At 50.7% G+C, this 24,129-nt stretch overlaps 1 protein-coding gene across 6 annotated transcripts in view; it reads right to left on the minus strand.

Annotated features, from left to right (window-relative positions):
* Positions 1–3,719: 3,719 nt before the first annotated feature.
* The window catches only part of CCDC136 (coiled-coil domain containing 136), a 52,494-nt gene continuing 32,084 nt past the window's right edge, over positions 3,720–24,129 (minus strand). For 2 of the 6 annotated variants that reach the window (XM_081023066.1, XM_081023063.1), the window contains exons 4-9: positions 20,841–21,215; positions 17,459–17,576; positions 15,811–16,036; positions 14,149–14,280; positions 11,114–11,257; positions 3,720–5,199 (exon numbers count right to left, since the gene is read on the minus strand). In XM_081023066.1, coding sequence (XP_080879192.1) covers positions 5,092–5,199; positions 11,114–11,257; positions 14,149–14,280; positions 15,811–16,036; positions 17,459–17,576; positions 20,841–21,215 — 1,103 coding nt within the window. In that variant the 3' untranslated portion in view covers positions 3,720–5,091. Of the gene's footprint in view, positions 5,200–9,384; positions 9,503–11,113; positions 11,258–14,148; positions 14,281–15,810; positions 16,037–17,458; positions 17,577–20,840; positions 21,216–23,317; positions 23,479–24,129 lie in introns of those variants that run through there. The other 4 variants (XM_081023064.1, XM_081023068.1, XM_081023067.1 and 1 more) reach the window with 4 other exon arrangements.

The following is a 24,129-nucleotide window of genomic DNA, read 5'->3' on the forward strand; positions in this document are numbered from 1 at the left end:
TAAACCCCGCCCATCTGGCTGGGCTTCCCCAGCCACTCTGGGCGGCTTCCAACAAAATATTAAAACACCATAATGCATCAAACATTAAAAGCTTCCCTAAACAGGGCTGCCTTCAGCTGTCTTCTAAAAGTCTGGTAGTTGTTGTTCTCTTTGACATCTGGTGGGAGGGCGTTCCACAGGGCGGGTGCCACCACCGAGAAGGCCCTCTGCCTGATTCCCTGTAACTTGGCTTCTCGCAGTGAGGGAACCGGCAGAAGGCCCTCAGAGCTGGACCTCAATGCCCGGGCAGAATGATGGGGGTGGAGACGCTCCTTCAGATATAGTGGACTGAGGCCGTTTAGGGCTTTAAAGGTCAACACCAATACTTTGAATTGTGCTCGGAAACGTACTGACGCTGTTGCTGGGGTGGCGCCCTGCTGCTGGGTGCCTTGGCCTTGACTTCTCGGTCAGCCCAGGGGTCAGCCCAGGTCTGACCCTGCCCCAAAGGCCCAGCCTGGACACGGCTTGCCTCTCCACTGCCCCAGAAACTCAGCCCAATAAGGGAGCCTCTTGTGGGGGTACCAGGTTGTGCCCTCTTAGAATTTTGCACCCAGGGCAGTCGCCCCTCTCACCCCCACACTATGCCACTGGTTATGTGCCACCCCAAACTCCGAGACTTCAGGGGTTCTGGGCAGTTACCCAGGTATTGGTTTCCTTGGAATGAAGGCAGGTGGAGATTGTGGTGTCTTCAGGAAATGTGGTTTTATCTGCGCATATGTACAATCTGAGACTCCTCTATTCCAAACTTAAAAATGGAAAGCGTAGTGCTGGTGGTCAACTAAAGAGGTTCAAAGACTCTCTCAAGGCGAATCTTTAAAAATGTAGTATAAACACCGACAACTGGGAAACACCGGCCTGCAAGCGCTCCAGTTGGAGAACAGCCTTTACCAAAGGTGTCATGGACTTTGAAGACACTCGAACTCAGGACGCAAGGGAGAAACGTGCTAAGAAGAAGGCACGCTTGGCAAATCCACACCGTGACCAACTCCCGCCTGGAAACCTATGTCCCCACTGTGGAAGGATGTGTGGATCCAGAATTGGCCTCCACAGTCCCTTAAGGACTCATTGTTAAGACTGTGTTCATGGAAGACAATCTTACTCAGCTACGAGGGATTGCAAAAGAAGAAGAAGCATAAGACAGAGGGGCTCGCAGCATTAACCCCCGAACAGATCTCGCTTCTCCTTCAGTCGCACCTTTGGATCCAGCACAGAGCAAGGAGGTCTCTGTGGTTCCAGCTTCCAGGCTGCTTTCAGCTCAGCTCATGCATAAATCTCTGTTTTCGTTCTCCTGCCTAGCAGCCAGGTGAAGTCTCCCTCACTTAGTTGTAGCTCCTGCAACCTGGCTGGTTCTTCTGGGATGCTGATTAGGACACTTAACTTGGGCAGCCAAGGCCATTGTCTTACAAAGAGACTTAGAATTGTAGAGTCATAACTCTTAAGGGACCCTGAGTCAAGAGCAGGGGTAGGCAACCTAAGGCCCAGGGGCCGGATCCGGCCCAATCGCCTTCTCAATCTGGCCCGTGGACGGTCCGGGAATCAGCGTGTGGCAATCTTACTCGGCTACGAGGGACTGCCAAAGAGAAGAAGAAGAACCTTTTGCAACACTTGTTGACCTTGTTCCTCTTCCAGCCATTTCCCCTCTGAGCTCCTCTAATAAGAGGGGTTCCACGCATTCACATTTAGGCAAAAATTCATCGTGCTTCCACCTAACCATGAGTGGCGGCAGCTTTTGGCAAGCAAATCCTTAGTTTTCTCAAGCTTTATTAGCACATGACTGATGTGAAGGGTCGCACGGCATTAGGGCGTGTCCAAAAGCACAGTGGGCAAACGACCAGCCCCCAAAAACATACAGTAAATTGATCCTGATTGGTCTGGAGGGAGATCAGACAACATCAACATCTACTGTGATTCGTTTGCAGGGAAGTTAGATGGAGTTGCAAATATGACAGTGTCATCCCACACTGTGGAGTGCATTTTCTCATTGCCTTCCTTGCTGGAAAAAAGCCCGATTCCATTAAGAAAGGGATCATTTGTTGTGTGACACCCCACAGTGCAACGTAATTGTGCACCCTGCAATTGCCAGTTTGGGGCTGAATGTTGTTGCCCAAATAGTATTTGTTGTTTAGTCTAAGGTTACCAGACGTCCCCTTTTCCCCGGGACAGTCAACGGATTTACACATCAGTCCTGCTCCTGCCAACCTAGGAGTTCAAAAGCACGTCAGAGTGCAAGTAGATAAATAGGTACCGCTCCGGCGGGAAGGTAAACGGCGTTTTTCCGTGCACTGCTCTGGTTCGTGGCCGACTCTGGGGTTGCGGCGCTCATCTCACTTTATTGGCTGAAGGAGCCGGTGTACAGCTTCTGGGTCATGTGGCCAGCAGGACTAAGCCGCTTCTGGCGAACCAGAGCAGTGCACGGAAACACCGCTTACCTTCCTGCCGGAGCGGTACCTATTTATCTACTTGCACTTTGACGTGCTTTCGAACTGCTAAGTTGACAGGAGCAGGGACCGAGCAACGGGAGCTCACCCAGTCGCGGGGATTCGAACCGCCAACCTTCTGATCGGCAAGTCCTAGGTTCTGTGGTTTAGACCACAGCGCCACCCGTGTCCCTCGCAAGCCCCCTAAAACTCGCCCCTTCTTTTCCCTCCTCCTCTCCACCCCAAATACACACACACATTTCATTCTCTGGCTAGGGCGATGGGCTGGCCAGAGGCCACGCTCCTCGCTCGATATAGCCGATGAGGTTCTGTCCCAGAGCACCTGGCCTCAAAAAGGGACTTGTGAGTAAGACACAGCATGCGCGGCCCCCAAGAACAGTTTGTGCTCCAGACGCTCTGAAGCAGGTCATGCGCTAGAGAGAAGCAGCAGCCCCTTCGCCTCTTCGGAGGGGGAGACTGAGGAATAGGCTGGGAGGTGGGTGAGCGTTCTGAGCTGCGGCCTTCCCAGAGGGCACCTCTGGCGGGTACCCATCTCATTCCCCTGGCCACCTGGGGCAGCAATTATAGACCTGTGACTCACATGGACCTTTCGGAGCCTGCCAGCTCATTTGAGACCCAGACACATCGCAGCCGTTGTTGCTTCTCTGCCGCTCCTCAAAGGCCCCAGGGTTTTTTCCCCATGCTGCCCAAGCAAGGTCTGGCAAAGTGTGATTCCCAGGAGCGAGAAAATCCTCGTTAACGCCCGCAATGCGTAAGAATATAAGGAGAGCCAATAATAAATCTGTGTAGGTTTATTCAAAGGGATGCGGGTGGAGCTGTGGGTTAAACCACAGAGCCTAGGACTTGCCAATCAGAAGGTTGGCGGTTTGAATCCCTGCGACGGGGTGAGCTCCTGTTGCTCGGTCCCTGCTCCTGCCAACCTAGTAGTTCAAAAGCACGTCAAAGTTCAAGTAGATAAATAGGTACCACTCTGGCGGGAAGGTAAACGGCGTTTCCGTGCGCTGCTCTGGTTCACCAGAAGCAGCTTAGTCATGCTGGCCACATTATCCGGAAGCTGTACACTGGCTCCCTGGGCCAATAAAGCGAGATGAGCGCCACAACCCCAGAGTCGGTCACGACTGGACCTAATGGTCAGGGGTCCCTTTACCTTTACCTTTATATCCTCTCCTGCCACCCTGAACATTCCCACACTGCCTTTGCACAAAATAACGCAACCAGGAGAGAACAGAGCCAAGCCTCATGTAATTAGAAAGGTCTTTGTTTTCCCATTTCCTTTTTTTACTGAGTTACAACATAGAACAAAGACGAAAGAGAAAGATCTGCAGACGGTCTCCAGCGGCTTTTCGGGGGTGGCCCCCTTCTCGGACAGAAGTCGGGAGCAGAGCTCGACGAACGAGACGTGGAAGAGGTGAGGAGGGGGCGACGGACCGTGAGGTGACGGAGGACGGGTGCCCACGAAACATGCAGGGCAAGGATTGGGCGCCCCGGATCCCGGAGGGCTGCGCTACAGTCCACATGCCGTGGCTCCCCCACCCGTTGCTACCTGGGTGAGGCCTCAATTGCTGGAAGCGCTGTCGGACGAGGACAGTCCCGGGTGACCCAAACAGGCCTTAAGGGACCTCTCTGCATCCCGGTGGTCCCCGAACCATCATACCTGCGTCGAAGGTGCAAAGAGGGACACACATACACACACACACACAAACTCTGTGAGCGTTCCTAGGGCCAGGAGGAAACGGTGCACAGCTGTGGGACAAGACCACGCTGGAGAAAGAGGAGGGGGGCGGAGCTAGGGGTGGAATGCATAGATTCAGGATCCGGCCCGGGTTGGGGATAAGCGAGAAAGGTTATCCCTGATGGAGCGGAGGATGAAAGAAATTCACAGGTCGATCCGTTCTGCTCCGGGTCCCTCCGGAAGTTGCTTCCCGTTCACAGTGTGTTGAAACAGACTTTAAATATTGCCTAGAGGAAATTGTGCCCCCCCCCCCAGCTCCCCACACCTCTTCATCCCGACCCTGGCTGCCAACTTGTCCTGCTGGGAAAGCGCATCAGGTCCTTCCGGGTATTGCAGAGGTCAGCCACCCAGAGGGAAGGTATTGCTCTCGGTTGCCCCCTCGGACTGGCACAGAAGAGCTGGGGACGGGTAAAAGAGGGGAGAGGTACCATGGGGTCCCCAGGTCCTGCTTTTTCCAGGGAGGCCACCAGGAGGTGAGACAGAATCATAGCCGCCATCTCTCTGCCCTCCCAGCCAACGCCTGGGCTCCTCCAGGTTGGGACCACTGATGGGGAGACCGAGGAAGGCACCCCGGAGGTCCCCGGCGGCAGGGGAGGGGGCAGGGCAGGTGGGAAGCTGGAAGCCCGGTTGCAAGACCCCCCCAAAAAACCCACCTCGGCTCATCCTCAGCAGCAGCAGGAAAGGGAGGGGAATGGATAACTGATGATGGGTGAAGGGTCGCTTGGCACGGCTGATGGCGAGACCGGCCTTCCGAGCAGCGGTTGGGTTAATGGGGGGCGTGGGGGGGACAGGTGCTCAGTCCTCACAGAGTTGGGGTGGGGAGGGGTACGTGGCGCAAGGGGCCCCCTCTTCGAGGGGCGGGTGTCCAGGTGCGCAGGCTCCTTAGGGCGGCGTCCAGCTGCTGGTGTATCTCTTTACGCAGGGGTAGAGGAGCAGGCCCCCGGCAAGGACGGCGAAGAGAGCGAGGGGCTTCATCCCTCCGGCTGGGACCTGCAGGGGAGGAGGAGGAGAAAGGGGGGGTCAGCGACGGAGCCTTAAAACCCACCCGCCTCACTCCAACCCCGCTCCATGCACTAGGGTTAATTGAACCACACAGACATCCGCAGGCGTGCATCGCAACCCGCGCTTTCGGCACGCGGGGGGGCGGGGGGCTCGTGTTCGAATCCCGCTTGCTGGATCGCCGCCAGACAACTGGTTGGCCGCTGTGAGAACAGGGCGCTACAATGAAGGGCCATTGGATTGATCCTGTAGCCTTTTACGTTCTTATGAAGGTGATTCCTAGGAAGGCTGGTAGCTCAGCCATCTACTGTATCTATCTATCTATCTATCTATCTATCTATCTATCTATCTACCTACCTACCTACCTACCTACCATCTATCTATCTATTTCTGAGCTGGTAGCTCAGTCATCTATCTATCTATCTATCTATCTATCTATCTATCATCTATCTATCTATCTATCTATTTATTTAGGGACGCAGGTGGCGCTTTGGGTTAAACCACAGAGCCTAGGACTTGCCGATCAGAAGGTCGGCGGTTCGAATCCCTGTGAAGGGGTGAGCTCCCGTTGCTCGGTCCCCGCTCCTGCCCACCTAGCAGTTCGAAAGCACGTCAAAGTGCAAGTAGATAAATAGGTACCGCTGCGGCGGGAAGGTAAACGGCGTTTCCATGTTCTCCTCTGGTTCGCCAGAAGCAGCTTCGTCCTGCTGGCCACATGACCCGGAAGCTGTACGCTGGCTCCCTCGGCCAATAAAGCGAGATGAGCACCGCAACCCCAGAGTCGGCCACGACTGGACCTAATGGTCAGGGGTCCCTTTCCCCTTTATATACTTATTTATTTCTGAGCTTGTAGCTCAGTCATTTATTTATTTATCTATTTATTTATTTCTGAGCTGGTAGCTCAGACATTTATCTATCTATCTATCTCTCTATTTATTTATTTCTGAGCTGGTAGCTCAGTTATTTATTTATTTATTAAATGTATTAGTCACCCTATTTTTATTTTTTTATTTTTTTGCCAGGACAACCCAAAGCGACTTACAAAAGAAAAAAAGACATGCATTAAAACCGGGTGGGAGAGATACATTGAAACACCCTCCCTTATTCTGGAAAGCCACCAGTAGTTACAAGCTGGTGTAGCTCAGTCGGTAGCTATGCCAGGGTTGTGGGTTCGAGACTCGCATTGCGTAAAAGATTCCAGCATTGCAAGGGGGTTGAACTAGATGACCCTCGTTGGTCCCTTCCAACTCTATGACTCTGTCAAAAGCCAGAGAGAGGCCTGGTTGAAGAGGAACGTTGGAGGTTGCCCGGAGTGGCTGGGGAAACCCAGTCTGATGGACAGCATATAAATAAATAAAGTGGTGTTGTTGTTGCTGTTGTTGTTGTTAATTGAATTTATATACCGCCCTATACCTGGGGTCTCAGGGCGGTTCACAGAATAAAATCAAGATCTAAAACCACAAAATACCTAATAAAGTGGTACCTCAGGTTAAGTACTTAATTCGTTCTGGAGGTCCGTACTTAACCTGAAACTGTTCTTAACCTGAAGCACCACTTTAGCTAATGGGGCCTCCTGCTGCCGCCGCCCCGCCAGAGCACGATTTCTGTTCTCATCCTGAAGCAAAGTTCTTGACCCGAGGTACTATTTCTGGGTTAGCGGAGTCGGTAACCTGAAGCGTATGTACCCTGAAGCGTATGTAACCCGAGGTACCACTGTAAAAATAAAAACAGCAACCCAATACGCCCCCCCAAAAAATACATTTTAAAAGGGCATAGGATGTAAATTGAATCAACCAAATGAGGAATGTTTTTTGCCTGGTTAATATTATTATTGTCGTCATTATGCCTGAACGAAGGTGCCAGGCGAGCCTCTCCTGGGGAGAGCATTCCACAAACAGGGAGCCACTGCAGAAAAGGCCCTGTTAGAATCACAGAATCGTAGAGTTGGAAGGGAACTCTGAGGATCATCCAGCCCAACCCCCAGCAATGAAGGACTATGCAGCTGCCCCATATGGGAATCGAACCTGCAACCTTGGCGTGATCAGAACCACGCTCTAACCAACTGAGCTATTTGTGCTGCCACCCTGTGAGCCTCTCGTGATGGAGGCAGGCGAAGAAGAGCCTCAGAGGGTCATCTCTGGGTCCAGGTCGGTTCATGTGGTTAGAGGTGGTCCTTGAGGCATCGCAGTCCTGAGCAGTTTAAGGCTTATAGGTCAAAAAGCAGCACTTTTGAGCTGGGAAACTACCGCATTTTTCGCTCCATAAGATGCACTTTTTCCCTCCTAAAAAGTAAGGGGAGATCTGTGTGCGTCTTATGGAGCAAATGCAGGGGGGAGGCAGACAGGAAAAGCCCCCAAGAGCCACACACAAGCTCTGTGCGGCTCTTGCGGGCTGTTCCCCATGAAGGAGAAGGGACTGACGCAGCCAGTCAGTCCCTTCTCCCTCCTCATAGAAAAGCCCGCAGGAGCCACGCGCTCCTTAAAGGGTGCGCGGCTCCTGTGGGCTTTTGCGGGAGGTGGGGGTGTTGCCATAGCCGCGTGCAGCCCCTCTGGCCGGGAGAGGCTGTGCGTGGCTTTGGCAGAAGCCAAAAGTTGGCTTCTTTGTTCTTTGGGGCTGGGGGGGGGGACCCGGGCTTCCCCCGGCAGCGCCAGAAGCTCTGGGAGAAGTGGACAGGCTGTGCGCTCTTTGGGGGTGGGGGGGAATACAATTTTTTTCCCTTGATTTCCCCCTCTAAAAACTAGGTGCGCCTTATGGTCCGGTGCGCCTTATGGAGCAAAAAATACGGTAATGGGCAGCCAGGATTGGCATTATATCCTCAAACCGGTGAGCAACCTGGCTGTCGGGTTTTGCAAAGGGAAGTTGTAGGAAGCGCCTCTTAACCCTTCCAGATGTTTCTGTCCTAGAGCCAGGGCCGGATTTAGGTCTGACAAGGCCCTCAGCTACTAAAGGTAATGGGGCCCTTTCTATGTCCAGCTGTCCTTTGTCAACAACAAACGGTCGCTGTTTTTTGTATTGAATATATGCTAGACAGTGATTTATGGACCTAAGAGGTATCTCAAGCCATTTGCACATAACAAAATATGTATTTTATCAAAGTAATATTTTGAGACGTCTGGGTGGCGCTGTGGTCTAAACCACTAAGCCTCTTGGGATTGCTGATCAGAAGGTCGGTGTTTCGAATCCCCGCGATGGGGTGAGCTCCCGTTGCTCGGTCCCTGCTTCTGCCAACCTAGCACTTCGAAAGCACGTCAAAGTGCAAGTAGATAAATAGGTACTGCTCCAGCGGGAAGGTAAACGGCGTTTCCGTGCGCTGTTCTGGTTTCGCCAGAAGTGGCTTATTAATGCTGGCCACATGACCCGGAAAAACTGTCTGCGGACATATGCCAGCTCTCTCAGCCTGTAAAGCAAGATGAGTGCCGCAACCCCAGAGTCGGCCATGACTGGACTTAACTGTCTGGGGTGCTTCACCTTTACCTTTTTAATATTTTGGAAATGTGCATCCAGGTTTTTTCCCCTTTAATTTTTTTGGGGGCCCCAAGAGAGTGGGGCCCTAAGCTATAGCTTGTTTAGCTTATACAGTGGTACCTCGGGTTACATATGCTTCAGGTTACAGACGCTTCAGGTTACAGACTCCGTTAACCCAGAAATAGTGCTTCAGGTTAAGAACTTTGCTTCAGGAGGAGAACAGAAATCGTGCTCCAGTGGTGCAGCACATTAGCTAAAGTGGTACTTCAGGTTAAGAACAGTTTCAGGTTAAGAACGGACCTCTGGAACGAATTAAGTACTTAACCCGAGGTACCACTGTACGTAAATCTGGCACTGCCTAGAGCTCCCATCAGCTCCAGCAGGAAAACTTGTGGAAAGGCTTTCCTAACCCAAAGTCTTTTATTAAAAAAGGAATTGGCTTGTTCCTGCTCTGCCTCACCGGAGGAGGAAATGCAAGCATGGGGAAATGATTTGTTGTGAAGAGGGAACAGGCTGTGCGGCAGGCGATGGGTTGGGGAAGGAGGCGAGAGGGAGGGGTGCAGGGCAGGTTCATGGGTGTGACTGCAAGAGGGACGGGGGGGGGGACGACGACAACGACAAAGCAACCAAATGTTGGGGACGGGGAATGTGTGTCATGCAGGAGACGCAAGCCAAGCACAGCCTAGCAGACCAAGCGGATGATACCAGTACCTGATTCAGGGAGTTAGGAAGACATCTCAGCCCGCCAGCACCAAAGCAGGGCTACTATGATAACCAGTCCTATGAGAGGGAGGGAGATGATGGCGGGAGGGTCAGGCGGGTGGGGGACCTGTGGGGTTCCGGGGGGCAGTGTGGGGAGGGAGAGCGTGGGATGGAGGGCGGAGGGGACGCCACAAACACCACGGAGGGGAGATGAGTCAAGGCAGGGGACGAGAGAAAGAGAGAGAGGAGAGAGAGAGAAAGAAAGAAGTTAGGCCACAGGGTGTTTCGGCTGCCCGTGTGGGACAGGGGTCTGAAATTTCGGGCCCGGATCCTGCTTCAGAGCCACCTGCGTGCCATGACTCTGCACCGAGAAATTTGGGGGTCTGGGAAGGAGCTGGCTACACAGAATTCCTACCACCCACCGGGAAAGGGGAATGCTCAGAATTGCGATTGTGCTGGAATTGGAGTCAGTCAATGTGTGTGTGTGTGTGTGTGTGTGTGTGTGTGTGTGTGTGTGTGTTTAAAAAAGCAACCACACGAGACGTTGTGCAGGAATTGCTGTGTCTCTCGAACCCTGTTGTCTGGCGTTTGTGGGCACAGCACCCCCAAAAGTGCCCCGGCGACTGATCCCCATGTGGTATCTGGCGCTGCTATACGTGCCGCGTGATACCTGTTCCACATCTGTAAGGAAATCAATCTTTCTGTGCGACGCCACCTACGCTTTCGAACTCCCTGCCCGATGACATCAGGCAGGTGCCTTCCCTGTATATTTCTCAGCGCCTGCTAAAAACATTTCTGTTTGGTCAAGCCTACCCAGACACGGGTGGCGGTCTGAGTTAAACCACAGAGCCTAGGGCTTGCCGATCAGAAGGTCGGCGGTTTGAATCCCCACGATGATGGGGTGAGCTCCCGTTGCTCGGTCCCTGCTCCTGCCAACCTAGAAGTTTGAAAGCACGTCAAAGTGCAATTAGATAAATAGGTACCGCTCCGGCGGGAAGGTAAACGGCGTTTCCGTGCGCTGCTCTGGTTCGCCAGAAGCGGCTTAGTCCTGCTGGCCACATGACCCGGAAGCTGTACACCGGCTCCCTCGGCCAATAAAGCAAGATGAGTGCCGCAACCCCAGAGTCGGCCACGACTGGACCTAATGGTCAGGGGTCCCTTTACCTTTACCCAGACATGCAGAACGCGGATGTGCGATTTAACCTGCCTTCAATTTCTTGCCTGTTTTACCTTTTGAACATTTCAAAGAATTGCTGTTACCGCTAATTTTATTTTTCCCTTCTCTTTGTAAACCGCATTGAGGTATGTCTCTCCTCACACCCGCCCCCAATCAAACGGTGCATAAATTTATTTATGAAATAAACAAATAAAACGATTAATATGTCCCTGTGGAGACACTGAGGCGGCTGGTTGTTAAAAGCCTGTCTGGAGAGGACAGCTGCATTTCGGAAATGTTTTGCACCCAAATTCAAACTTGAAGCAAATTTCCCGTGATTATCTGATTCATGCTGTACTTGTGGTGTTCATGCTATTGCTCTTTGTTGCTTGTAAGCCGCTTTGGGATTCGTTTGAACGGAAAGAGGCATAGAAATGAAATCAGTCAATCAATCAATTAATCAATCACCTCTGCTTCAGGGAAAGGGTTGCTCCAGCCTCCAGCTCCCCACTGGACCGAGCAGAGCAACCTGCGACACACACACACACACACACACGTGCCCAAATGCCTCTGAGGAATTACCCGTCCTCCGATGGGGATGGTGCCGTTAAGTCTCTCAATCTCCTCCTTGCACATCCGCAATTCCTCGTGCAGCTGCTCCCGTTCGTTCTGGCTGAGCCAACACTTACTCTCCATCTCTCGCAGGATGTCCTGAGTTTGGTTGTGCTGCCAGAGAAGTAGGAAGAGCAGAGGGTCAGCGGACAAGCCGGGCATCCCTTCGCGTACCTTTCCGGCGCATGGGGTCTTCGTGGGATCCAGGAGCAGCTAGCAGCTGGTGGGACTGGGTAGGGCAGGAGGTACGGAGGCCAACAGCAGGTGGCGCCAGAGCCACTGGCTGGGCACGATGTGGTGGTCAGGTGGGATTGCTATGAAATTATGAAAAATGGAGCAAGCCGTTGTGTCAACGATGAAAGCATTGCTTGAGTAGGCTTGAGTCATTGAGAATAATTTCTGATCAAATCCCACAAGCCTCTGCATCTCTGCCCCATTTTCTCTACTGCCCATTTTCTCTGCCTGACAGGCATTCTGAAACACAGACCAGTTGCTTCACAAGGCATCCTCAGTACATAAGATAAGGAGGTAGCCTTGATGTAGATTTTGTTAATCTTTAGGTAGATCTTAAGGGCCAGGAAGAGAATTCACAAGGAGATGCTAAATACTATCTTTCCTTACCTGTCCTTCCTTTCTTGTTTACTGCCTGTTTACGACCTCCAGGGTTTGCTAAATGCATTCCTCCTTGATTCCTGTTTTATTTAGCCTGAACATGTAAAGGTAAAGGTAAAGGTACCCCTGCCCATACAGGCCAGTTGTGACCGACTCTGGGGTTGCACGCCCATCTCGCTCAAGAGGCCGGGGGCCAGCGCTGTCCGGAGACACTTCCGGGTCACGTGGACAGCGTGACGAAGCTGCAACTGGCGAGCCAGCGCAGCACACGGAAACACCGTTTACCTTCCCGCTATAAAGCGGTACCTATTTATCTACTTGCACCTGACGTGCTTTCGAACTGCTAGGTGGGCAGGAGCTGGGACCGAACGACGGGAGCTCACCCCGCCGCGGGGATTCAAACCGCCGACCATACAATCGGCAAGTCCTAGGCACTGAGGTTTTACCCACAGCGCCACCCGCGTCCCCTACATGCCTGAACATGTACACATGCTCAAATTAGTTCTTTGTAGTTAAAAGGATTTCTCTGATCTAACTTTGTCCCATGTGGTTTTTCCGAAATGCTCAGAGGAAATCTGATTGGTTCTTACAAGCGCTTGTTAAAAGTTCTTTTGTTAATAAAAGGGACCTGGGCCAGGATGCGACAGATTATTATTGGCACTTCCTCCCAGAGTCTTGCTGGCCAAGCCTCGTGTGTATTTTATTAATCAGGGTCCAATCCTTCCTTTGCCTTCGGAACGCAACAACACAGCCAATTGATTCTAGTTTCGTCCCTATCCTCTTCCCCTTTGCTAAGTTTAGCAGGCAGAAGCCCTGCAGTGAAGGAGGAGGGGAAATCTGACAGGCAGGGTTACCCCCCTGGATTGGTGGTCAAAAATAAGGCAGGCAGGTCAGGGCTGGACTGAGGTTGGTGTGGCAGTTCCCCATACGGGACCAGCTTCTGCAGATGCAACCCCTCAGATTCAGGTAGTGCAGTTACCGTAGTGGGGAGGAAGGGGTCTTGTGTGATGCAGCAGCAAAAAAAAAGCTAACACTATTCTAGGCTGCGTCAACAAAAGTATCGTGGGCAGATCAAGGGAAGTCATAGTCCCGCTCTATTCTGCCTTGGTCAGACCACACCTGGGATACTGTGTCCAGACCACAATTTAAGAAGGGTGTTGACAAGCTGGAAGGTGTGCAGAGGAGGGCAGACAAGATGATCAAGGATCTGGAAACTAAGCCTGATGAGGAACGGTTGAAGGAGCTGGGTATGTTTAGCCTGGAAAAGAGGAGACTGAGAGGAGATATGAGAGCCATCTTCAAATATCTCATGGAAGAGGGAAGAAGCTTGTTTTCTCCTGCTCCGGAGGGCAGGACTCGAATCAGTGGCTTCCAAGTCACAAGAAAGGAGACTGATGGCGGTAAGGAAAGTGATGGGAGAGCACACTGGACAGTGTGGACTGGCCCTTGATTTGACATCACATCATCTAGCTTCCCCAGAACGAGTGCCCATTAAATAGCCAACCGTGGTCTAATCTCCCTGCAAGGGATCCGGTTTGCAGGTCACCCTGAGAGCAGCCTGTGAGTTATATCAACTTCTCCAAAGAATATCCGTATTAATAAATGTATACAATATTGTGACACCAGTCTGCGGCTTGACTGGACTTGGAAGCTGGCGGGTGAAAACTTAATACTTGGCTACCAAGCCCAAGCAGTCACGAAATTAAAAGATGCTTGCTTCTTGGGAGAAAAGCAATGAGAAACCTAGACAGCATCCTAAAAAGCAGATACATCACCTTGCCGACAAAGGTCCATATAGTTCAAGCTATGGTTTTCCCAGTAGTGATGTATGGAAGTGAGAGCTGGACCATAAAGAAGGCTGATCGCCAAAGAATGGATGCTTTTGAATTCTGGTCTGGAGGAGACTCTTGAGAGTCCCATGTGCTGCAAGAAGCTCAAACCTTTCCATTCTGAAGGAAATCAGCCCTGAGTGCTCACTGGAAGGACAGATCGTGAAGCTGAGGCTCCAAGACTTTGGCCACCTCATGAGAAGAGAAGACTCCCTGGAAAAGAGCCTGATGTTGGGAAAGATGGAGGGCACAAGGAGAAGGGGACAATAGAGGATGAGATGGTTGGACAGTGGTCTTGAAGCTACCAGCATGAGTTTGACCAAACTGCGGGAGGCAGTGGAAGACAGGAGGGCCTGGCGTGCTCTGGTCCACGGGGTCACGAAGAGTCGGACACGACTAAACGACTAAACAACAACAACAACCAAGCCCAGACTCCTGCAGTTTGCATGCATATTTTACTGGACCCTTTGTAAGGAAGGCCACTGTACTGCTAACGCAAAGCTGAAGCACATGGATTTCCCACCAAACTCCTGATCAGCACCTGTTCCTATACATCATGCCTACCTCACTTCCGTCTTCCCTCCCTGCTCTTGCTGCCTCTCCCACCTTCCGCTCTGCTGCTCTCCTTGCCCACTCCGGGAGGTCGAGATGGTCCTTGTCTTCCGTCCTGCGCTGGCTGCGTGAGGCTTGGTCGCTCTGCCAGGGCAAGAAGAGGGGCACAGAGGGCAAGAGGGTCAAGCTGTGCCCTCCATCCAAAAACTCTGTGCCTTGTTGTTTCTGACCTGCAGGGAGGGTTACCGGCCTTCTCTGACCTCGGGGAGCCTTCCTGAAAGTGTCCAGAAAGTGGTGTTGGGGGATGAGTGTTCAGACCCCTGGGCTCTCACTTGTGGGGTGCCTCAGAGTTCCGTCCTCTCCCCCATGCTTTTTAATATCTATACGAAGTCGCTGGGAGAGATCATCAGGGGGTTTGGGCTGGTGTTCTCCATTATGTGAATGATACCCAGCTCTTCCTCTCTTTTAAATTGGAACCAGTGAAGGTCCTGTGTGAGTGTCTGGAGGCGGTTGGAGGATGGATGGTGGCTAACAGATTGAGGTGGAATTCTGACAAGACAGAAGTACTGTTTTGGGGGGACAGAGGGCGGGTGGGTGTGGGGGATTCCCTGGTCCTGAATGGGGTCACTGTGCCCCTGAAGGAGCAGGTGTGCAGCCTGGGAGTCATTTTGGACTCATAGCTGTCCATGGAGGCGCAGGTTAATTCTGTGTCCAGGGCAGCTGTCTACCAGCTCCATCTGATACGCAGGATGAGACCCCACCTGCCTGCGGACTGTCTTGCCAGAGTGGTGCATGCTCTAGTTATCTCCCGCTTGGACTACTGCAATGCACTCTACGTGGGGCTACCTTTGAAGGTGACCCAGAAACTGCAATTAATCCAGAATGCGGCAGCCAGACTGGTGACTGGGAGCGGCCGCCGGGATCATATAACACCGGTCCTGAGAGATCTGCATTGGCTCCCAGTACGTTTCCGAGCACAATTCAAAGTATTGGTGCTGACCTTGAAAGCCCTAAACGGCCTCGGTCCAGTATACCTGACGGAGTGTCTCCACCCCCATCGTTCTGCCCGGACACTGAGATCCAGTGCCGAGGACCTTTTGGCGTTTCCCTCACTGCAAGAAGCTACGTTACAGGGAACCAGGCAGAGGGCCTTCTTGGTGGTGGCGCCTGCCCTGTGGAACACTCTCCCATCAGATGTCAAAGAGAAAAACAACTACCAGACTTTTACCAGACTGCCCTGTAGAACACCCTCCCTTCAGATGTGAAGGAAATAAGCAGCTATCCTACCTTTAGAAGACACCTGAAGGCAGCCCTGTTTAGGGAAGTTTTTAATATTTAATGCTGTTCTGTTTTTAATACTTGAATGGGAGCCGCCCAGAGTGGCTGGAGAAACTCAGCCAGATGGGTGGGGTATAAATAATAAATTATTATTATTATTATTATTATTATTATTATTAGGCTGCAGATCCCATCAGCCCCAGGTGGCAAGACCAGCTGGAAATATCTGAAATATCTGGAAAACCCCTGATTGGAGGAGGCAGCTTTTTCTGGCTGCCTTAAGAATGTAAAAGAGCTCTTTTTCTTCTTTAATAAATTATACATTATACACCATTTAAAAACCTCTCCCCATACCTGCACCTGGTCCGGATCCACCTCGCTCTCCTCCCTCCTCACCTGGTAGCGCAAGTCAGCCTCGCTCTCCGGTTTCGACAGCTTCTCCTCCTCGTCTCCCTCGCTGGCCGTGCCCGCCATCTCCACGGACTTGAAGGAGACGCTGCCGCTCGCGTGGGGCGTGGCCCGCCAGTTGATGGACGGGGGGTGGTCCGTGCTCCCCTCGGAGTCCGAGTCGAGGGAGGGAGAGTCGTCTGACTTGCTCCTTGCTCTGTTCGGAGGGAAAGGACTGAGAGGGAGATACAGCAGTACTTCGGGTTACAGACGCTTCAGGTTACAGACTCCGCTAACCCAGAAATAGCACCTCGGGTTAAGAACTTTGCTTCAGAATGAGAACAGAATTCTATATATGTGGTCGGAGTGCAAAGAGATACTGGGATTCTGGGAAAATATCTATAATGAACTGAAAAAGATGTTTAGATTCTCATTTGGAAAAAAAACAACAGAATCCTTTCTCCTAGGTATCATGTCAGAGGAAATAAAAAGAACAGTCAGACCAATATTTACCGTATTTTTCGCTCCATAAGGCGCACGGGACCATAGGGCACACCTAGTTTTTAGAGGGGGAAATCAAGAAAAAATATCTTATTCAGCTTCTCCCAGAGCTGCTGGGGCTGCCAGGGGGAGCCCGCCCCCCCCCCCAGCCCCAAAGAGCAAAGAAGCCAAGACAGTGAGCAGGATCCATCCCGCTGGCTGCTCTTGGCTTCCTCTTTAGCCGTGCGCAACCTCTCCAGCCGGGAGAGGCTGCGCAGGGGTAAAGAAGCCATAGCCATTTGCAGCCTCTCCCTGCCGGAGGGCCTGCGCGCGGCTATCCCTGAAGCCTTTGGAGCGCAGCGCGAGTTCCCGCTGCACTCTGTAGGCTTCGGGTTCCTTTTGCTGAAGCCAGGAGAGTCTTGCTCTTCCGTCTTCAGCAAAGGAACCAGAAGCCTGTGGAGCGCAGTGGGAACTCACGCTGCGCTCCGAAGGCTTCAGGCGGCTATCCCTGAAGCGTGGAGAGCAAGAGGGGTCGGTGCGCACCAACGCCTCTCACTCTCCAGGCTTCAGCGAAAGCAACGGGAAGCCTCCGGAGCGTGGAGGGAGCGCTCCCTCTGCGCTTCGGAGGCTCCGCGTTGCTTTCGCTGAAGCCAAGGAGCCTGCATTCGCTCCATAGGATGCGCACACATTTCCCCTTCATTTTTGGAGGGGGGAAAGTGCGTCCTATAGAGCGAAAAATACGGTATGTATGCAACTACGGCAGCAAGGTTATTGATTAGAAGCGCAGCAGGGCTGAGGAGGGACTTTAACTCTTTCCTACTCCTACTTTGCTCCCGGCAAAAAATCCTTGCTTTAAAGCTGATATTTGGAAAGGCAAGAGAGTCAGTGTGGTTTAGTAGACAGCGTACCGGGTTAGGGCATGGGAGACAAGGGTTTAAATCCCCGCTCAGTCATAAAGCTGACTGGGTGGCCTCGGACCAGTCATAGTCTCTCAGCCAAACCTACCTCAGTGTTGTTGTGCTGATCGAGCTGGGAGGGTGGAGAACAAGGCAGGCCGCCTTGAGCTCCTTGCAGGAAAGGTGGAATACAAACGCAATCGAATAAAATGTTCCGGCCCCTCGGGGTCCTGCCACAAGCCATTGACCGCCATGCGCAATCCCGGGACATGGAGACTCACCTGTACTTCAGGGCCTCCAGTCTCTCCAGCTGGTTGACCATGATCTTGTTGCTCTCCTGCAGGATTTGGTACTCGTTGGTCAGTTCCTGGTACTGAATTCTCAGCGTCCGGAGATCCTCTGCAAAGCACAGCCATCGGGATGAAACATCATTTGCCGCGGCCGAGCAGCGCATTTCAGGAGGATTATTCCATCTGATTCAAGCTTTGGTGGGTAAGATTGCCAAAGTCTCTTTTTTCCAGGATGCCCACCCTCCTTCCACTCCCTTATTTCTGCCAAGTGCGTAAAACAGAACGTGTGCAAAAGTTAGGTAAAGGTAAAGGGACCCCTGACCATTAGGTCCAGTCGTGACCGACTCTGGGGTTGCGGCGCTCATCTCGCTTTATTGGACAAGGGAGCCGGCGTACAGCTTCCGGGTCATGTGGCCAGCATGACTAAGCCGCTTCTGGCGAACCAAAGCAGTGCACGGAAACGCCGTTTACCTTCCCGCCGGAGTGGTACCTATTTATCTACTTGCACTTTGACGTGCTTCCGAACTGTTAGGTTGGCAGGAGCTGGGACTGAGCAACGGGAGCTCACCCCATCGCGGGGATTCGAACCACCAACCTTTCGATCAGCAAGTCCTAGGCTCTGTGGTTTAGAACACAGCGCCACCCACATCCCCTTTCTGCTGACTTAAAAAGGTAAAGGGACCCCTGACCGTTAGGTCCAGTCGAGGATGACTCTGGGGTTGCGGCGCTCAGCTCACTTTACTGGCCGAGGGAGCCGGCGTACAGCTTCCGGGTCATGTGGCCAGCATAACTGAGCCGCTTCTGGGATGTGGGTGGCGCTGTGGGTTAAACCACATAACTAAGCTGCTTCTGGCGAACCAGAGCAGCGCACGGAAATGCCGTTTACCTTCCCGCCGGAGTGGTACCTATTTATCTACCTGCACTTTGATGTGCTTTCGAAGTGCTAGGTTGGCAGGAGCAGGGACCGAGCAACGGGAGCTCACCCTGTAGCGGGGATTCGAACCGCCGACCTTCTGATCGGCAAGTCCTAGGCTCTATGGTTTAACCCAACTTAAATGCGTGTAACTGCGGGCTTTCTGCATTGGGTACCGATTATTTCCCTGCCAGGTCCGAGACCTTTTTCTCATGGTTCCGTGGCTGTGCCTTGCAAAAATCCAATTTCCCGGGCTGAATTGACGCCCGGTTAAGCAAAACCTCTCTTCGGATTTTCTGTGCATCCGATAAGATTCAGGGGGCGAGGCTGAATTTTCGCAAGGCACAGCCATGGAACAATAGGGAAAGCTCGTGGTAAAAGTGTGGGTGAGCCCTAAGGGTGTTTAATTTGGAAATATTTGCTCATTTTTTTACTTGCTGGTTCTCCCCAGGAAGGAAAAAAACCAAAAACAAATTAAACAGGAAGGAAATGCAGGCTGGGATTTCGGTGTCAATAATGTCAACTGAACACAGCAAAAATCACAAAAGTATGATGAGCTCCAGTCGGACAAGAAATGCTGCTTTGGAAACCCCCAACAATTGCTATCAGCCCCAGTCAACAGGCCAATATGCTCACAACCAGTGCTGGATATAAGTATAAGCTAAACAAGCTATAGCCTAGGGCCCCACTCTCTTGGGGGCCCCCAAAAAAATTAAAGGGGAAAAAACCTGGATGTACATTTCCAAAATATAAGATAAAAAAAAAACCTACATACAGCAAGCGTGTTTTGTGTTGTGTAGGCTCCTAGGATGTAAGGAATGGGCCCTGCCTGCTAGCCTGCTCCCTAAAATATCACTGGTTTGCTCCTTTCTATATACGTCAAGTGCAAGTAGATAAATAGGTACCCCTCCGGCGGGAAGGTAAACGGCGTTTCCGTGCGCTGCTCTGGTTCGCCAGAAGCAGCTTAGTCATGCTGGCCACATGACCCGGAAGCTGTACGCCGGCTCCCTCGGCCAGTAAAGCGAGATGAGCGCCACAACCACAGTCAGCCATGACTGGACCTAATGGTCAGGGGTCCCTTTACCTTTATATAGGGTGCCTACATTCTGCATGGACTGATTGCATGGCAAAACGTGCAAATGGCTTGAGATACCTATTGGGTCCATCAATTACCATATAGCATATAAACAGCGACCATTTGTTGTTGGAAGGACAGCTGGACATAGAAAGGGCCCCGTTACCTTCAGTAGCTGAGGGCCTCATCAAACCTCAATCCGGCCCTGCTCACAGCCATGGTCCTATGCACATTCGCTTGGGGGTCAGCCCTACTGAAGAGTGGGGCACCTATTTCTGAGCTCCATTGAAGAGGACCAGGCCATACAAGAGACCAGCTGCTTTTAAAGCGGGTCGCGATTCGGCGCTTCTGCGCAAAGTGCGATTTAGTGCTTCTGTGCCTGCACAACGCCGAAACGCGGAAGTAACCCGTTCTGGTACTTCCGGGTTCGGCGCAGTGTGCCACCCGAAATCGCTCAACCCGTATAAATGGCTGCTTCAATGGCAATTGAAAGATCAAGAAGTTAAGTCAGTTATGATTCACTGGGCCAAAGATTTTGGGTACAACATACAACTGTGTGATTGGGTAAAATTATGGAAGGAAGGCTTAAAGTTTACTGCATGTAATGCATTAAAAGAAAATGTGATGAAAATGATGTACAGATGGTATATTACCCCTGTTAAATTAGCAAAAATGTATAAAACTAGTAATAAAAGTTGGAAATGCAAAGAAAAAGAGGGAACATTTTATCACATGCGGTGGGATTGTAAAAAGGTGAAATGCTTCTGGGAGATGATATATAATAAGTTGAAAAAAATGTTGAAATATACATTTAGTAAGAAGCCAGAAGCATTTCTACTGGGTATTGTTGGAAGTGATATAAATAGAAAGGACTGTAAGTTTGTTTTATATGCAGTGACAGCAGCTAGAATATTATTGGCCCAAAAATGGAAACAAGAAGAACTCCCGACGATTGAAGAATGGAGGATGAAGTTAATGGACTATGCAGAATTAGACAAATTAACAGGAAGGATCCGAAACCAGTGAGACCAGAAATTTATCGAAGACTGGAGTAAATTTACGAACTATATGAAAAGTATTTGTGACGACTGGACGACGTTTGTAGGTTTGCAAGAAGTTCTGTGAGGGGTATACTTTGAAGTATTGTAAAAATGGAAAAGGGGTGATGGTATGTTAAGGGAGGTAAAGACAATATAAAGTAAAGAAATGCGTTAGAAGTGGTTAAGACGGAAGGTCATCAGAGGCGCTGATGGAAGTCCAATAAGATTGTATTTGTAATAAATAGTGTGGTATGTTTAATAATTTACATGTTAAAACCAATAAAAATATATTTTTTAAAAAAATTGTGCAACCCGAAGCGTCTGTAACCCGAGACATGACTGTACCTTGGAGTCTGGCCACCTCTTCTGAGGTGCAGGCGAGACGGTCATCAAAGTGGGACACCACCAACATCTCTGGGGCAGGCTGGCTGTCCCCGGTGCCCGGCCGCTTCATGTTGATCTCGGCCCGCAGGGCTGTGACTTCCATGTCGTACTCGTTCCGGACCCTCTGCACGCGCTCCAGCTCGGCTTTCAGGCGGCAGATCTCCTCCTGCAGCCCGGCCACCTCGTTCTCGTGCAAGGCGGCCGCCTCCTCAGCGTCTAAGCGCAGGTTCTGGATCTCCTCATTGGCCTCCCGCAGCTCCCGCTCCAAGCGGTCCAGCTCCACATCTTTCACCTCCTGCAGCGAGTCAAACTCTTCCTTCAGGGAGCACATCTGAGCTGGATTCGGGGCGGGGAGAAGGAGGCAAAGAGGGAGAAGCCAGGGGCTTTCAATTAGTCACTGAGTTTGGCCCTTTGCAGCCCAAGGGCCACATTATCTTCTGAAGCTGCCATTACGGGGGCCACAGGCCCTGATATTTTTAAGGAATTGGACCAGAGCGCTCTTTGAACCTGCTGCTCCTCTTTATAACTTCCTTTTTCAGCCGCCTCTTGCCATGGTCAGGTGATGGTAGGGGAGCAGTAAGTGCAATTATTATTATTATTATTATTATTATAATACCCCGTCCATCTGACTGAGTAGCCCCAGCCACTTTGATTGGCTTCCAACATAGAGATAGATAGATAGATAGATAGATAGATAGATAGATAGATAGATAGATAGATATAGATAGATAGATAGATAGATAGATGATAGATAGATACTGTAGATAGATGATATAGATAGACAGACAGACAGAGAGAGAGAGAGAGAGAGAGAGAGAGAGATGATAGATGATAGATGCTGTAGATAGAAGGATGGACGGATAGATAGATGATGATAGATAGATAGATAGATAGATAGATAGATAGATAGATGATAGATAGATAGATATAGATACTGTAGGTAGATAGATAAATGATAGATATACTGTAGGTAGGTAGGTGATAGATAGATGATAGATAGCTAGCTAGCTAGCTAGCTAGATAGATAGATAGATAGATAGATATAGATAGATATAGATAGATGATATATATACTGTAGATAGATGATAGATAGATGGATAGATGATAGATAGATAGATAGATAGATGATAGATAGATAGATAGATAGAGATAGATAGATAGATAGATATCACTACTTGTACAGCTGAAAACGCTGGCAGCATAAAGATAAATTCAACAGTGTAAATCAGTTTTGATGGATGTAATAAAGGAATACTGAATGGTATAGTTTTTGTAAAATGTGCAGGGATTTATGATATGTAAAATGAACCATGGAAAGAGAAGAAGGGAAGTCACTGATATCTTAAGGGTGTAAAAATGAGTACATTGTAAAACAGAAAATTTAATTTAAAAAATTATATACAAAAAAAAAGATTTAAAAAATCACTACCAACATCTCAAGCTTCGCCTCTTCCCATCTGCACTGCCCCGGACCCAGAGATCATCCTCTGAGGCCCTTTTTTGTGTGCCTCCTCCACGAGAGGTCTGGAAGGTGGCAACACAAGAACAGGGCCTTTTCTGCGGTGGCTCCCCATCCCTGGAATGCTCTCCCCAGGAAGCCTCACCGGGCGCATTCATTACATCTTTACGCACCAGGTGAAAACATTCCTCTTCAACCAGGCCTTTGGCTATTAAAACAATTGATGGCCTTTTCAATGTGTCTGCGGGGAGTTGTGTTTTAAATCATTATATTGCACATTTTATGTTTTTATGTTGTAAAATGCCTTTCATAAATCATCATCGTCATCTGAAAGACTCATCTCTGCATATCAAAGATGCATAACCTCCAACATTTATCCGATTAAAACAGGGATGTCATATTTAATAATTATTATTATTATTATTATTATTATTATTATTATTATTATTTTACTGTTCATGCCCCACCCATCTGCCCCAGCCGTTCTGGGCAGATTCAAACATATATAAAAACATAATAAAACATTAAAAATTACAGGGCTGCCTTCAGATGGCTTGGGGGTCAGATAACTCCATCCCCTCCAACATTTCTCTGATGAAAATAGGGACGTCCTAAGGAAAAGCGGGACATTCCGGGATCAAATCAGAAGCCGGGATCAGTTTTGTAAATCTGTAAAATAGGGACACTTGGAGGATCTGTTGTAAGCTGCCTTTTAGGGGCAAAGGCAGACTATTAATAAATATGTTGTTGTTGTTATTATTATTTAGACATCAGCTTGATCCTCCCATAAAAAGACTGGGTAGGAGGGGCAGGCAGCGAAGAGGGACAGAAGGCACCCCAGCAAATCAAGCTATTACTAAAAGCAGAGGAGCAGAGGCAGGGGAAAGAGTTGGCAACCCTTGCTGGGGTTGGGCGTTGGGAGGGCATTTCCACTCAGCCCCGGGCGCAAGTCATGTGACCCCAAAACCCAGGGCCACACCTGGGGGAGAAGGGGGAGGCTGGAGACTTTGGGGTGGGAGCAGGACCGGCCCCAGACCTGTCTCCAGGGGGCTGCGGGGGCCGCTCCTGTCAGTTGTGTTGCTCTGGGGCCCAGCTGCCATGGCAACGCCCCACGCGGGGCTTCAGACCCCTTGATCTCGGGCCCAGGGGGACTCACAGCCAAGAGAAGACGAGTGTCCCAGTTCCATGGCCGGGGCCGGTTTGGGGGGCCCCACGGAACCGCCACACCCGGCCCCTGCGCTCGGCTCGGGGGCCCCCTTTGGCCCTTAAAGCGGCGGCACCTCAGAACCCCCCAGGCTAGGCCAGAGCCTTGGCACGGCTACTGAGCAGAGGGCGATGGCGCAAGCCGGGCAGGATTGGTCCTGCTGTTTGTTCTTTTATTATTTATTGAATTTCTATACTGCCCTTTGTTGTAAACAAAAATTGCCCTTTTCCCTAATGGGGTATCCAAGAGCCCATATAGAGTTCCTTACGTAGCTTCCCTATTGGTTGGAGAAGATAACAGAGGCCAAGCAGAGAATATTGAGAAGCAAAGCAGCTAGTAAGCCGGATCTTTATTGATCTGTTGCAACAGGGTGCTCCCCTCTCACGCAGGAGAGGAGGAACCCAGAAAAATGGCACGCAAGCCCTTATATGGACTTTTGAAATTGCCACCCTCTAGATCAAGACCACCCCCAGAAACATCATACATGCATCACAGAAGGGGTGTAACCTAAGACCACCCCTCAGATACATCACACCTACATCACAGAAAAGACGCTCTAAAACAGAAATTTGAATGTTGTTTTACTC

This window comes from Podarcis pityusensis (assembly GCF_964106645.2).
Source record: "Podarcis pityusensis genome assembly, chromosome: 10".
In the NCBI taxonomy this organism is placed as follows: Eukaryota; Metazoa; Chordata; class Lepidosauria; order Squamata; family Lacertidae; genus Podarcis; species Podarcis pityusensis.